The sequence below is a fragment of the Penicillium solitum genome, assembly GCF_028829755.1.
Source record: "Penicillium solitum strain IBT 25940 chromosome Unknown utg000009l_segment0_segment0, whole genome shotgun sequence".
NCBI classification, from domain to species: Eukaryota; Fungi; Ascomycota; class Eurotiomycetes; order Eurotiales; family Aspergillaceae; genus Penicillium; species Penicillium solitum.
Genome location: NW_027072128.1, coordinates 2507064 through 2519576, shown reverse-complemented (window position 1 = coordinate 2519576; position 12513 = coordinate 2507064). Strand labels below are relative to the sequence as shown.

General features: G+C 47.0%; 2 protein-coding genes across 2 annotated transcripts; one reads left to right on the top strand and one right to left on the bottom strand.

The window, feature by feature from the left end:
- Positions 1-5367: 5367 nt before the first annotated feature.
- N7455_012043 (uncharacterized protein) lies at positions 5368-7117 on the bottom strand (the record flags this gene model as incomplete). Its single annotated transcript, XM_040960814.2, has 3 exons — positions 5368-6586; positions 6643-6925; positions 6997-7117. The coding sequence occupies 3 exons, from the start codon at positions 7115-7117 to the stop codon at positions 5368-5370; spliced, it is 1623 nt and encodes a 540-aa protein (XP_040808727.2).
- An 865-nt stretch (positions 7118-7982) lies between these two features.
- Positions 7983-9704, top strand: N7455_012042 (cytochrome P450; the record flags this gene model as incomplete). The annotated part of the gene is made up of 2 exons (XM_040960839.2): positions 7983-8453; positions 8526-9704. 2 exons carry the CDS (start codon positions 7983-7985, stop codon positions 9702-9704), a joined length of 1650 nt encoding a protein of 549 aa, XP_040808700.2.
- Positions 9705-12513: the final 2809 nt, after the last annotated feature.

The following is a 12513-nucleotide window of genomic DNA, read 5'->3' as shown; positions in this document are numbered from 1 at the left end:
AGTCGTCTTCTACGGTGTCTCTAGTGGATGTTCCTTTGGCCGCTGTTACAACCTGCCCCTGGACTGGCGAGTTACAAACTAGGCCAAAAAGATCACTAACTATATATATGAGCATTACGCTCAGATAGACGAGGCTTCGATACATATAGTGCGTGACATGACAACCGCACACGAGGAGAACTATAAAGATTTGATATATCTTCGGGAGGCCTGTCCCTACGGGCGTCCAATTGACGCCTTCGACTACCAAGGTGCACCCACTCTGCATTTCGCGAAGTTATCAAGCTGTTGAATGGATAACGGCCCACAGACTTCAGAGAAAATAAAGACATCATCAAGCTGTTGAACGGATACTCACCCACGTCCCTGGAGAGCAACGAGAATGAACCGCGATACACTGTGTCCTTTTGGTGGCAGAGGATGATGGAGTATTCTACCTACTACCTTCAGCCCGCAGGGATGAAACGGAGCTATGACCACACTAGACCTCTGCATAGCCCACAAATGGGCCCATACCCCCGGCCCAAAGCCCAACCCACAGTGGGCTATGGGCCCAATATTCAAAGCCCAACCCAACCCACAGCCCATTAATGGGGGCCCATAAGGCCCCCATCAAAGCCCATTTCTACGCACAAATACAGTCTTGGCATGCATAAAGTAGCTGATTAATAGCTGTATTTTACGCAAGTTCCAGCCTGTATATTCAGTATTATTATATTATCACCATCAGAAGTACAATATTGTAGGAATTGAGTAGATATTATACTGAATTCAACATCATGATGCCAGATTTCATACAAAATCACCCAAAAAAGATCCAATTTGACCATGAATTCATACTATTATAGCGTACTGAGTATCAGTATGAAGAGATATATATATTATCTAGATTGAACTAGGTGCATCTTTCTGTTGAAGTATAAAACCAAGTATCAAATTCATGTTTTGTAGGTTTACATGACTGAACTTTATACTGACGGATACCTATCTCTCCTTCTTTGTTTCTGCTTTTATAGATAGGTGATATTATAGCTGATCTCGAGGTAATAGAGGTTTAAAAATATATCCTAAGCCATCGGGTGAAATTTTTTGGATCATAATATTGCGAAATAGACCGGGAAATGGGCTGGGAATGGGCTATCTATGGGCTTTTGATGGGCTAAGCCCACTTAATATGCACGATGCAGCCAATCATATACGAGTATTATAATCATACGTTTCAATTCTGACTAGCACTATGATGAATCCTCTGTTTATTGCATCAATTTGCTGTTTAATGCTACTATCAAGATTCAAGAAGTGGCCTTTTGTAATGTATGACCTTGAAGCTATCCCCCTAAAGCCCTATATCCTTCCTACTATACATTTCATACTATACATCTTCATCTTTGAATCAATCTTCATTATTGAATCGTCAACTGATCATGTCGCAAAGCCAGCAAACCGAGTTTGGATCATCTCAGTTCGACCCATTTGAACCTGACCTCGATACTATATCATTTACTACCTCTCACCAGGCATCCAGCAGCTACCACCGTAGTCGTTCATCGTTTCTTCAGCCGTCTATTCCTTCGTCAATTGCCTTAGAAGCAGAACATTTTCAGTGCTTTCAACGAGTTGGTCCTGGTAGAATAGGCACTTATTTTCTTTTCGACGCGATGAATCACAGCAATTGGGTTGATTGGTGGTTACAGACCGACTATGGATCTACCAACACGATGATTCCATGGGACTCCCAGCATGGTTCTGCTTCGGAGACTTGGAAACAGTATGAACAAGTGGCGCATATAGTTTCTGGGAGCCCGAAGGTGATGTGCAAGCGTTGCGGTCTTATCCTTGAGCATCCTTATGGCACTAAGAAACAAACTGGCAACGGTAAGAGTACTGAAAAGGTCAACCGTCATGGTACAACGACTATCACTCGTCATCTGGAAACTGCAGCTTGTAAAAAAGCTACAGGGATACGGAAGCAAAAGGGGGTAATGAGAGGGTTTATTCAATCGGTATATACAGTCCTATCCTTCTTTCATACTACTTACTTATATCAATATCAATATAGGGTCATACCGAAGCGGAAGCATCTTTCTCGCAAGAGGACTGGAACGATCAACTCCTACAATTCATTACCATCAACCGACTCCCATTCCGACTTATCGAAAACCCATCCTTTCGTCTCTTGATTTCGCAATCACAGTTAGCCCCAAGCCCTTTGGATATACCATGCGCTACTACAATTCAACGTCGGCTATCTCTTCGTGTGAAAGAGCGGCAAAAGAATATACTTAGGATGCTACCGGAGCATGCAAGGATCTCAATTGCATTGGATTGTTGGACATCTCCATTTGGGCAAGGATTTATAGCCATTACTGGCTATTTTATCGATGCTGACTGGGTCTACCGCGAGGTGCTACTCGGTTTCAAACCCCTTCATGGAACACATTCCGGTGTGAACCTAAGTACAACTGTCATACAGACGGTTACTCAGCATGAAATTGAGGACCGGATATTTAGATTGACCACTGATAATGCGTCGAATAATAAGACTCTGGTTGATACACTACAGCAATCTTTGCTACAACAATCTTTATCTAATGCACGGGATATCAACATCATCCGCATCCCCTGTCTTACGCATGTGATCCAATTGAGTTTGAACCAGCTACTTGACCGTCTCAAAGCAGTCCCTCAGAATGAGACTACAGAAACCAAATGGACTGAGCAACAAGTTACTCTCGCAAGGGCGAATACAAAAAAACGGGATATCTCGCATACTTTGAAAAGAATACGAGCACTTGCTGTATACATCCGCGCTAGTCCTCAGCGCCGAGATTCATTTATCGCACTTCAACCTTCAGGGCAAGGGATTATGCTTCTCCAAGATGTGAAGACTCGGTGGAATTCAACATATCTTATGCTCCGGCGAGCCAAGAGACTCCGTATCTTTATCATACAATTCTGTGATCAGTTCAATGAGCAAGACTTCGCACTAGATGATGATCAATGGCGTCAGATTGACTATCTTCTTTGTCTTACAAAGCCATTCTTTGATTATACACTTGCTCTCTCAAAGACACGAGATGTGACATCACATCTTGTCTTTGAGATCTATAATTTGCTATTTGAGCATATTGAACGATCAAAAAGACAATTGAAACGAAAGCGAGTTGTATGGAAGCAGCAGATGCTTGCTTCTCTCGATACTAGCTGGTCAAAATTACGCGACTACTACAAGGAGACTGATAAAATGCGAGGGCATATCTATGCAGTTTGTACAATGCTGTCGCCGGATAATAGATTCCAATTCTTTCTTTCTAATGACTGGTCCGACGCTAAAGAGCTACGGGATCAGTATCGAGTAGCATTCCAGGATGCACTTACTCCAATCCAGGAACGTCTTGATAGTGCTAAGGGCCCGCAAGGGTCTTCTACATCGACACCAAGATCAGTTCTTCACAATCTTGTTCGAAGCCAGAAATCTATCCCCAAGTCAAAGCCGGTTGTTGATAAAATAACGCAGTATCTTGATGGCAGTAGGTTGAATCCTTCCGATCACTTATCTAATAGATACTAATGTTGATATAGATATAACTGATTCGGAGCCGCTCTCATTCTGGAAAGAGAATGAATCTCGTTTCCCAGCTATCGCTTCACTTGCACGGGATTATCTTGCAATCCCAGCAACGGGTGCTGGTGTGGAACGTCTGTTTAATACTACGCGCGATATCTGCCATTATCGCCGCGGCTCTTTGAAATCGGGCACCATCGAAGAGCTAATGCTATACCTCTGTACATCTAAGTTTGACCTTGATGTACAGGAAGCGGAGGAATTGAAGCAGTTCTTTACTTCTAATGAGATCGACGCATTGATGGAAGAGAAGGATGAGACGCCGGATGATGTTGAGATTGATGAGATTAGTGATACTGAAGAACAGGGTGATCTATCTGGGGATTTGATAGATATTGATAACTACAGTCTTGACGGAGATGATGATGATGCTGCTGCACCACAATTACCGACTACTCATACTCAGCAGCGTACATCAGGGAGGAAGAGGATGCGAGTTGAGGATGATATGTATGAGCATTATTAATATAATTCAACCACCTAGCATCTATCACTTAATATCTTCTCAATCAATCATATAAGCTTATAAGAAGAAGATGGTTCATGTACGGCTTAGACGGTAATTGGAATACCCAAAAAAACCAGGGAAAAATGCATTACTTATGCAGCTGCGATACATTGGTATGTTTGTATTGTTTGATGAATAATGGGGGCCCATTATGGGCCGAAATGGGCCCTGTGGGCTTTCACTCTGGGCCCATAACCCACCGATGGGCTCGAAGGATGGGCCCAAAGCCCAACCCATTCGTGGGTTGGGTTGGGTTGGGCTATGGGCTTTGTGGGCTATGCAGAGGTCTAGACCACACCATGGACAAATACTTGGAAAAGGATGCGATTTTAGATATCGATGCGATACTAGGCATCGAACGTGATGAGCCCGTTCTTTCCAATTCCACAGAGGACGATGTCTACGGAAATACCGGAGGGGCCTGAGAAACGAACGACAACAGCGGCGAGACCCATGAGCGAGGCCAACAAGGCCAAGCACAGGGAAGAGGTTCGGAATTGGAGTCAAAGAAGGACATCTACGGAAGTCCTGTATGAGACCGCGAATACGGTATTATGTGTATGAACATGAGAAATAAGGAGTGAGGAAAGGGGTGGTGCTAGCATCACTCTTACAGTTGAGCGTATCGCAATGAAGTTGCCAACCACATCCTGCTTGGCGATCTGGTTGCGGTAACTTTAGATTGGGTTTATAGAAATTATAATGGGTTAAAACTATGCTATTTATAACCATACCACGACATAGCGGTGAGTATTATGGGACTTTACAACTAGATAACAGGGGTTGGCTGCGGTGTGGACTTGCATGGTAGTGTCGATCCTGAACTTTATTCGAGCCACTTCCAAGGCCGAAGGAGCGAGTCAATCGAGGTATGAATGAGATGCCTCAGCGCCCAGACTCTCAGCCCCGTAATAATTTACAAGTCCGCGGGAATTTCTGAGGCTAAACATCACAGCAGGAACTTAACGTCATTCGCACTACTCTATAAACGGGAGGTGGCCAGATCAGGGCCCAAAGCGTCCACTCGGTTCCAACCAAAATATAGGGCCATTCTGCCTTGGCCCCATCGCAGTAGAAATATTAACCTTTGGCCAATGACCTAAATATATCTATCGCTTGGCAGACTTGGCATGAGTGCGCGCAACATTCGACCTAATTCGGTTAAGGCATATTGGATATTCCTTTTGTGAGAGTCGAGTGGGTGGCTAAAAATAAACATTATTGTAAGAAGCGGTCACGCCTCGACATCCTTGCTCTTATCCCTGCCATAGTCCAATCGCTCCCATCTCATCACCAACCCGCAGACGAGACAGATGGCACCGCCGGCCACCACTAAATAAAACTCCCGTCCAATCACCGTGGCCACAGCGTCAATCCCACGAGAAAGAACCTCGGGATTGCCGGACTGCCACACCGCTGACGATACCCCGGCGAGGGCCTCACGCAGTTCTGTTTCCGAGTACCCGTTATTTCCAATGGCGTCTGTTAGTAGGTTGTACCCCACATTTTGGAAAATCGAGCCCGCAATCGCCAGGGCAATTGCAATCCCGCCCATCTGTGCCATATTGAACATGACCGCACTATCGACGCGGTCGCGTGGGGTTTTATTTATCACATTCGAGACGCCTACCCCGTGCTGGAAAGAACAGCCCAGACCAACGCCAATAACTGCTTCCAGGCCCAAAACCTGGGATTCGGAGACATGAGGACTAAGTGTGCCGGCCATAGCACCAGCCCCCGCGATGGTCGCAATACCCGCAACGATGTAGATCAGGTTGTAGCGGCCAAAGACCGCGAGCGACGCTCCGACGAGGATGACCACAGCGATGAAAACCAGAACAAAAGGAAGAAGCCGGACAGTTTGCTCCATGGCACTGTGGCCACGAGCGAACGCGAAGAAGAGCGGTGTGTAGTAGAGCGTGATAGCGTACGATGCGCCCGCACATCCGGACGCGATCCAAAGCGGAAGCAGGTCAACCCGACCAAGCAAGTGAATGGGGATAGCGCGTTGCTCAGAAGTTGTGCCAATGCACCAGTATTGTTGGACGATCCATCCAACCAGGACCACCCCGAAAACCACCCAGGTCGCGATAGACGCACCAGAACCCCAGTCCCACACAGGACCGGAGAACTCCAATGCTAGGGCAAATAGTACTGGGGCCGCCATGTTGAAGGCAATGCCGATGGGGTCAATCGCCATCAATCGAGAAACCAACGGAATGTCTGGCCCTAGGTATTTGCGCGGGAGGCAGAGAATGGCACCCGCGAGACTGAGACCCACCCAGGGTAGGTTCATGTAGAAAGCCCACCGCCAGGTGGTGTGTCTGTTTGAGGCGAGAGCGGAGCCGATAGGGCCGCCAATGACCAGACCCACGGCCCATATTGCGCTCAGAAGACCGAATAGACGAGGTGTCTCATCGGGCGTGGCGAAGACGGCGACAAATGTCAGGTTGCTATGTTACTATGAGCTCTATCAGTTTAACAACATCAGAGATCGATCGCAACATACCTTTGGTATACAACAGCACCACCGACACCCATGATGATCCGTCCAACAATGACCGTAGGGAGATTGGGGGCTGCGCCAGCGACAGCAGCACCAGCCATAAAAATCACAAGGCTAGCGATATAAATCCATTTCATGTCGACGCAATACAAAATCTTTCGGGAGAAAGATAGGACAGCAAACACGGCGAGACTGAATGACAGGCTGATCCATGGCAGAAGCGTAATGTTGCCGAAGGCCTTGTAAAGGGCGGGTTGGATGTTGGCCACATTGCTCACATCATAACCTAGAACAATGACTTCGTTAGAACGATGATTTGGGATGCGCGTGGTGTAATGATATATGGGCTCAACCGACCATTAATGAGGGTTGTCAGAACAAGGACTCCAAGCGTTCCCTTCCACTTCCAGTCGGGGATGTGGCTGCGAGGATGAGTCTCAAGGGACGATGAGCTCTCGTTTTTTCCTGAAGATGACATAGCGAGGTTGACCCTGAAATATAGGTCTTGGCAATTAAGGAGTCAATACACAGCAGCAAAAGGTATTAGGCGCCAGGGAAGGGTGATTCTTATAAATAGATACGACCTTTATAGACCGCAAGAGATACAGGGCATGAATCATGGAAGAGATGAGCTCCATCCTTACCCGACGAGGAGCCGCCTAATGTATTTCATATATGGCCTCCCATTGCAGGGCTAATGCAAGATGGGGCCAGGATACTGAGTATCTCGTTCTTTGTACTGGTCAGAATCTATTCTAGATCCGAGCCCACTTATTACCACCTCCACCATGCCCGTACCCGCCCATAAAGACATCTAAGCCGGTGCTGTGGTCGTAAAAGAAATATAACTCGTATCACGTCAGCCCAATTGCTGATCTGCCGAGTTTATGTCTCATCTGCCAGGCGATGGATACGTGGCACCGTAGAGGCACTTTACAGCCTCAACTAAATAATCATGATCAGCATGCCGAGAGAAATGCTGGCCACGCTAAGTTGGAAGTCAGGGTTGGTAGGGCATACCGTATTAGGAAGAATGTGCCGCTCAGTGCAGGTGGGGGCTGTCGGTAAGGCATTCAGCCGTGCCACCATCGTATCTTCCAGCGATCATAGGCCCTTGTCCATGTATGCTAAATTAAGATTCTGCCACGGTGGATTTACTATACAAGTATATCATCGCATTTCTTAATGATGATGAAAATATTAATATTGTTATATTAATATTGCGACAGCATGCTGGTGAATTCACTCCATCTTGCCTACTTTCACCAGTGTTATTTAGTCCTGTATACGCTTTAACATCACCATATAAGATTATTACTTTCTTCTACTTCGTCTCTCACACCATGTCCGAGTCAAAGGCGTATCTCAGCGCCTCCTCTACTGGTACCACAGCGCTTAACAGCCTCTCTAGGCAAATCTGGCTAGTCCTAGCCCTTGTGGTACTCGCCGTTGCAGGGCGTCTGCTTCTCTCCTTCTATTCCACCTGGCATCATGCCCAGAAAGCTCGCAGTATAGGCTGCGGAGAACCCCCTGTCTACCCTGGCCGGGACCCTTTCGGTATTTCCATCCTCCTCGAGACACTTGAAGCAGCCAGGGAGAAGCTGCTCCCACAACTAGCAGAGAAGCGGATGGCATTTCTATCCCGTCAGCATGACAGATACGTTTTTACCTTTCGTATGTGTCAGGCTGGTCGGCAGAACCTGTTCACGGCCGATCCTAAGAATATCCAGGCTATGCTGGCGACTCAGTTCAAGGATTTCGGTTTGGGTGATACGCGTCGTAACGTAGCTGATCCTGTTGTTGGTCATGGAATTGTGAGTGCTTCCCCCGCATCGAAGTATCGTTTTTCTCTTGGGAGTGTGGGGAGGTTCGCTGACTGGACTTAGTTTACTACCGATGGCGAAAGTTGGTCGCGTTCTCGATCACTACTACGGCCTCAGTTTACACGAGATCAGATGAGCAATATTCACAGAGAAGAACGCCATGTTCACAATGCGTTGCGTGCCATTCCGATGCTATCTGATGGCTGGTCCTCTGCGGTGGACATGCAAGCCATCTTCTTTCGTCTTACCCTTGACTCGGCCACAGAGTTCCTGTTCGGTGAAAGCTGTGATAGCCAGATCGCTGCTACGCAAAAGGAAGCGGGACATGCCTCTGATGATACCTTCCTCTACGGGTTTGACCGGTGCATGTGGTATCTCGCCGAGCGACTCCGGTTTGAGCGGCTCTACTGGATCATCAACAATGAAGAGTTTCGGAAGTGTATCAACATTGTGCACTCCTTCGTGGACAAGTACGTTCGCTCTGCTCTAATTCAGGCGCAGCAGGAGGAAGAGAAACCCCAGGACATCGAAAAGGTTTCATCACAGTATATCTTCCTGAAAGCTCTGACTGGTACTACAAAAGACCCGGTCAGGTTGCGCGATGAATCTCTAAACGTCCTCCTGGCAGGCCGTGATACAACTGCTTCTCTACTGAGCTGGTCGATCCTCCTTCTTGCACGACACCCGGACATCTTCGCAAGACTTCGAAACGATATCCTCGAGCAGTTCGGTAGTTACGGTCAACCACGAAACATGGAGTTTGCGTCTTTGAAATCATGCCAGTACCTCCAGCATTTTCTCAAAGAAACCCTTCGTCTCTACCCGATCGTGCCCTTCAACCGCCGTTGCGCGGCAAATGATACCACGCTCCCTTGTGGTGGTGGGAAAGACGGTACCTCCCCGATTTATGTCCGCAAGGGCCGCACAGTCATGTACAGCACTTATGTCCTACACCGTCGAAAGGATATCTGGGGCGAGGATGCAGAAATCTTCAACCCAGACCGGTGGATCGGCCGGAATGTCACTTGGGAGTACATTCCGTTCAATAGGGGACCCAGAACATGCATTGGTCAGCAGTTTGCTTTAATGAGAGCTAGTTATGTGCTAGTGAGATTGTTACAGAGGTTTGATAAGATTGAGGATGTGAACTCTGAGAAGGAGATTCGTTTTGGTGTTTCGCTTACTTCTTGTCCTGCTGATCCGGTGACTGTGAGATTGCATCAGGCAGAGACAGAGGTTTGAATGGTTTGGGCAGGATTGACTGTTTTTATGATTGGGTGTTTGGTGGAATATTTGAGAATGCGTTTATTTTGGGATCTAAGGAATTGTACGTGGTAATTAGATTTGCAGATTATATATGCATTTATACGTACCTAGAATAGGTATACACACACACACACACAATTTATTAACGCCCGGCGGCTAAGCCGAAAGGGCAACTATCTCTGATCTACTTTACATGTCATAATATATATAGTACTGTGTCTCCTCAGAGCCCATACATAAAGCCTTGCAATATATGTCATCTCAGATGTCCGTATCGCAGCGGATCCTCGCGAGTTAGTAATTTTGTTAGTAGGCTGGCTTGAAGGCATTTCTCCAAGTGTTCAACATCCTATTTTCGGCAGTTGAAGCGCGTCTACCATCGGTAACACGAGGTGGTTGGTGGGTTAGAACGGCGAAAGGGGGTGATTTATGTACGTTGGCATGGTCAGGTGGCCTCGAGTCGGCCGGTGGCGATGGCGAATCGTATTGAGGCCCGTACTGCCTCTAAGTTCGGCGTCCACTTCTGATCATCGGAAGGCGACTTTCCTCCTAGGAAGAAGGATATATTTCCACGGTGGGTGTTGGTACATTGTAGTAGTTCCGTCCGGTGCGCCGTCCATTTTTGACATCGAAATAGGAAGTGCTCCACGGTCTCTCTCGCTTGTCCACACGCACACTGGTCCGTGTCTGCTACGTTGATTCGATATAGATATCCATTGAGTCTTGCCATGCCGGTTCGGAGTTGAGCCAGCACGCTCGCTTCTTTCCACGATAATCGGTCATACAGTTGCCGGGTGTGTTTGCCTGGGAGTGCTGCATCAACTCGTTTTGCGTGTCTCCCTATATTCGCTGGTAGGTCATTGTTGGGAACTGCTTGGGACCGTGCAATATTGAGTGTTGTTGACTTCATCCTTGGGACCTGCTTTTGCGGGACAGCATCTTCTTGTGTCGCGGCTCTGGCCTGTTCCTTGGCCAGACCCCGCAGTTTATTGTCTTCACTCGTTGAGATCCACCGGACGTTGATCTGGTTTCCATTTCTCCTCAGTTTTCTCATCAACTTGTACAGTTGGTAGACGAATTCCTGACCTGACTGTTGTCGAGGGTTCCTTAGTGTCAGAGCCGCCGCTTTGTTGCTCGTGAGTAGCGTAATCCGGTAATCCTTCACTCCAACTACCATGTTCAATGCATGTGCCATCGCTGCTAGCTCCGCGGAGAACGGATTTTGCTCTGCTCTTGCACCCAATGTGACGGAAAGGGTCTTCAATCTCAGTTTTCGATACCGAGGTGGCTGCCTCTCGATCGCCACCCCAAATCCGACCAGCTCGTTCCGAGCCGAACTGCTGGTTGCGATCTGCATTAACCCGCCTAGTACGATCGGTGACTGCGGAGTTGCTTCAACGCCAGCCTGTACGCGTGCTTCCCATGGTGCCAATGTGAACGGATTGATGGTTTCTAGTGTTTCCATGTCGATATGCTTGAGCGCATCGGCTACCTGATACAACGGCGAGCGGTGGTATCTTCTGAACTTCCTGATCCGATCTGTATTTCTGCGGAGAGGATTGGTTTCCGGTAGAGTGTGTATGTCCGTCCACATCTTAGCGGCCCGTCTCCAGATTCGAATAGGTATACAGTGATATTCGAAATCAGTTTTACCGCCATTCTCCCTCTCCTTATTTCCCAAGGCTCCACCTCAAGAGTACTAGTCCGTATTAAAAAGCCTTTCCGTAAGTCTTAAACTTGTCCCTGTATTGATGATGAGTCATCGTAAATTACAGTAATCATAGGTCCGATGTCTCAACAGCATCATGAAAGTCTTAGCCCCCTTAGATTTGCTGATATATCCGTTTTCGAATTCTCAATAGAATTAACGAATTCTTTGTCGAAACTAAGTTGTGTGACAGTATATTATTGCCTTTGACTGTAGAGAGAACGTGGCTAGCATAGTCTCAGTAATAGCCTAAGACAGCCTCTCCTTGACTACCCTCGACTAAACAACAATTGGACATCCTTGGATGACCCTCTAACTAAGCATTCCAACAATGTCTACCCCAAGGCACTGTTAAAGATGACAGAAGTTTTGTAATTTTCTGAATGTTTGTTCATTCTCGCTCCCGCTCTCGGTCTCTGTTCCATTTTGACTACGGCCCAAACTTTATTCGGTGGTATGAATTGAATTATTGAGTCAGGAGAACCACGGGTATTGACATGCCACCTTCAAAAAAAACCCCAGATGGTAGGGGCTAAACCGAAAGCTACCGATCTCTTAAAGCATTGATGATCGATCCAAATTTTGCCCTCCACCTCCTATGGGCCAGAGAAAGCAAAAATTCAATCGAACTGCCAAGAGTACCCTCAGATCCGAACATAAATCACAGATGACGTGATTTACCGGAGACTAAAGCAGACGGCCATTGCCACCTGGCTCTCGGCGAGTTAAAAATCAGGTTTGCATCTACTTGTTATGGTAATGCCAAGAGTCCCGCTAAACCCCGCGCTCGAACTCTGCTTGGTCCGCTCCGAAAGGGCTTGGCAACGCCCGTCAAACATCCGGCTCTAGAAAGCGACAACGCTACCGCAAATAAGAATAACAATAAAATGGTTTTTATGTAGCCAGTTGCAACAATATACTTAATGTGGTTGCTCAATCACAGATAATGTTTCAAGATATATTGTTGAATAAAGCCACATACCTCAAGAGATATTTATCTACCAAACCGAATATAGTGCTAAAGAGGATAGCGAAAGAGTGCCTAGACAAACCTTTAATTACACAACCAGTTGATCT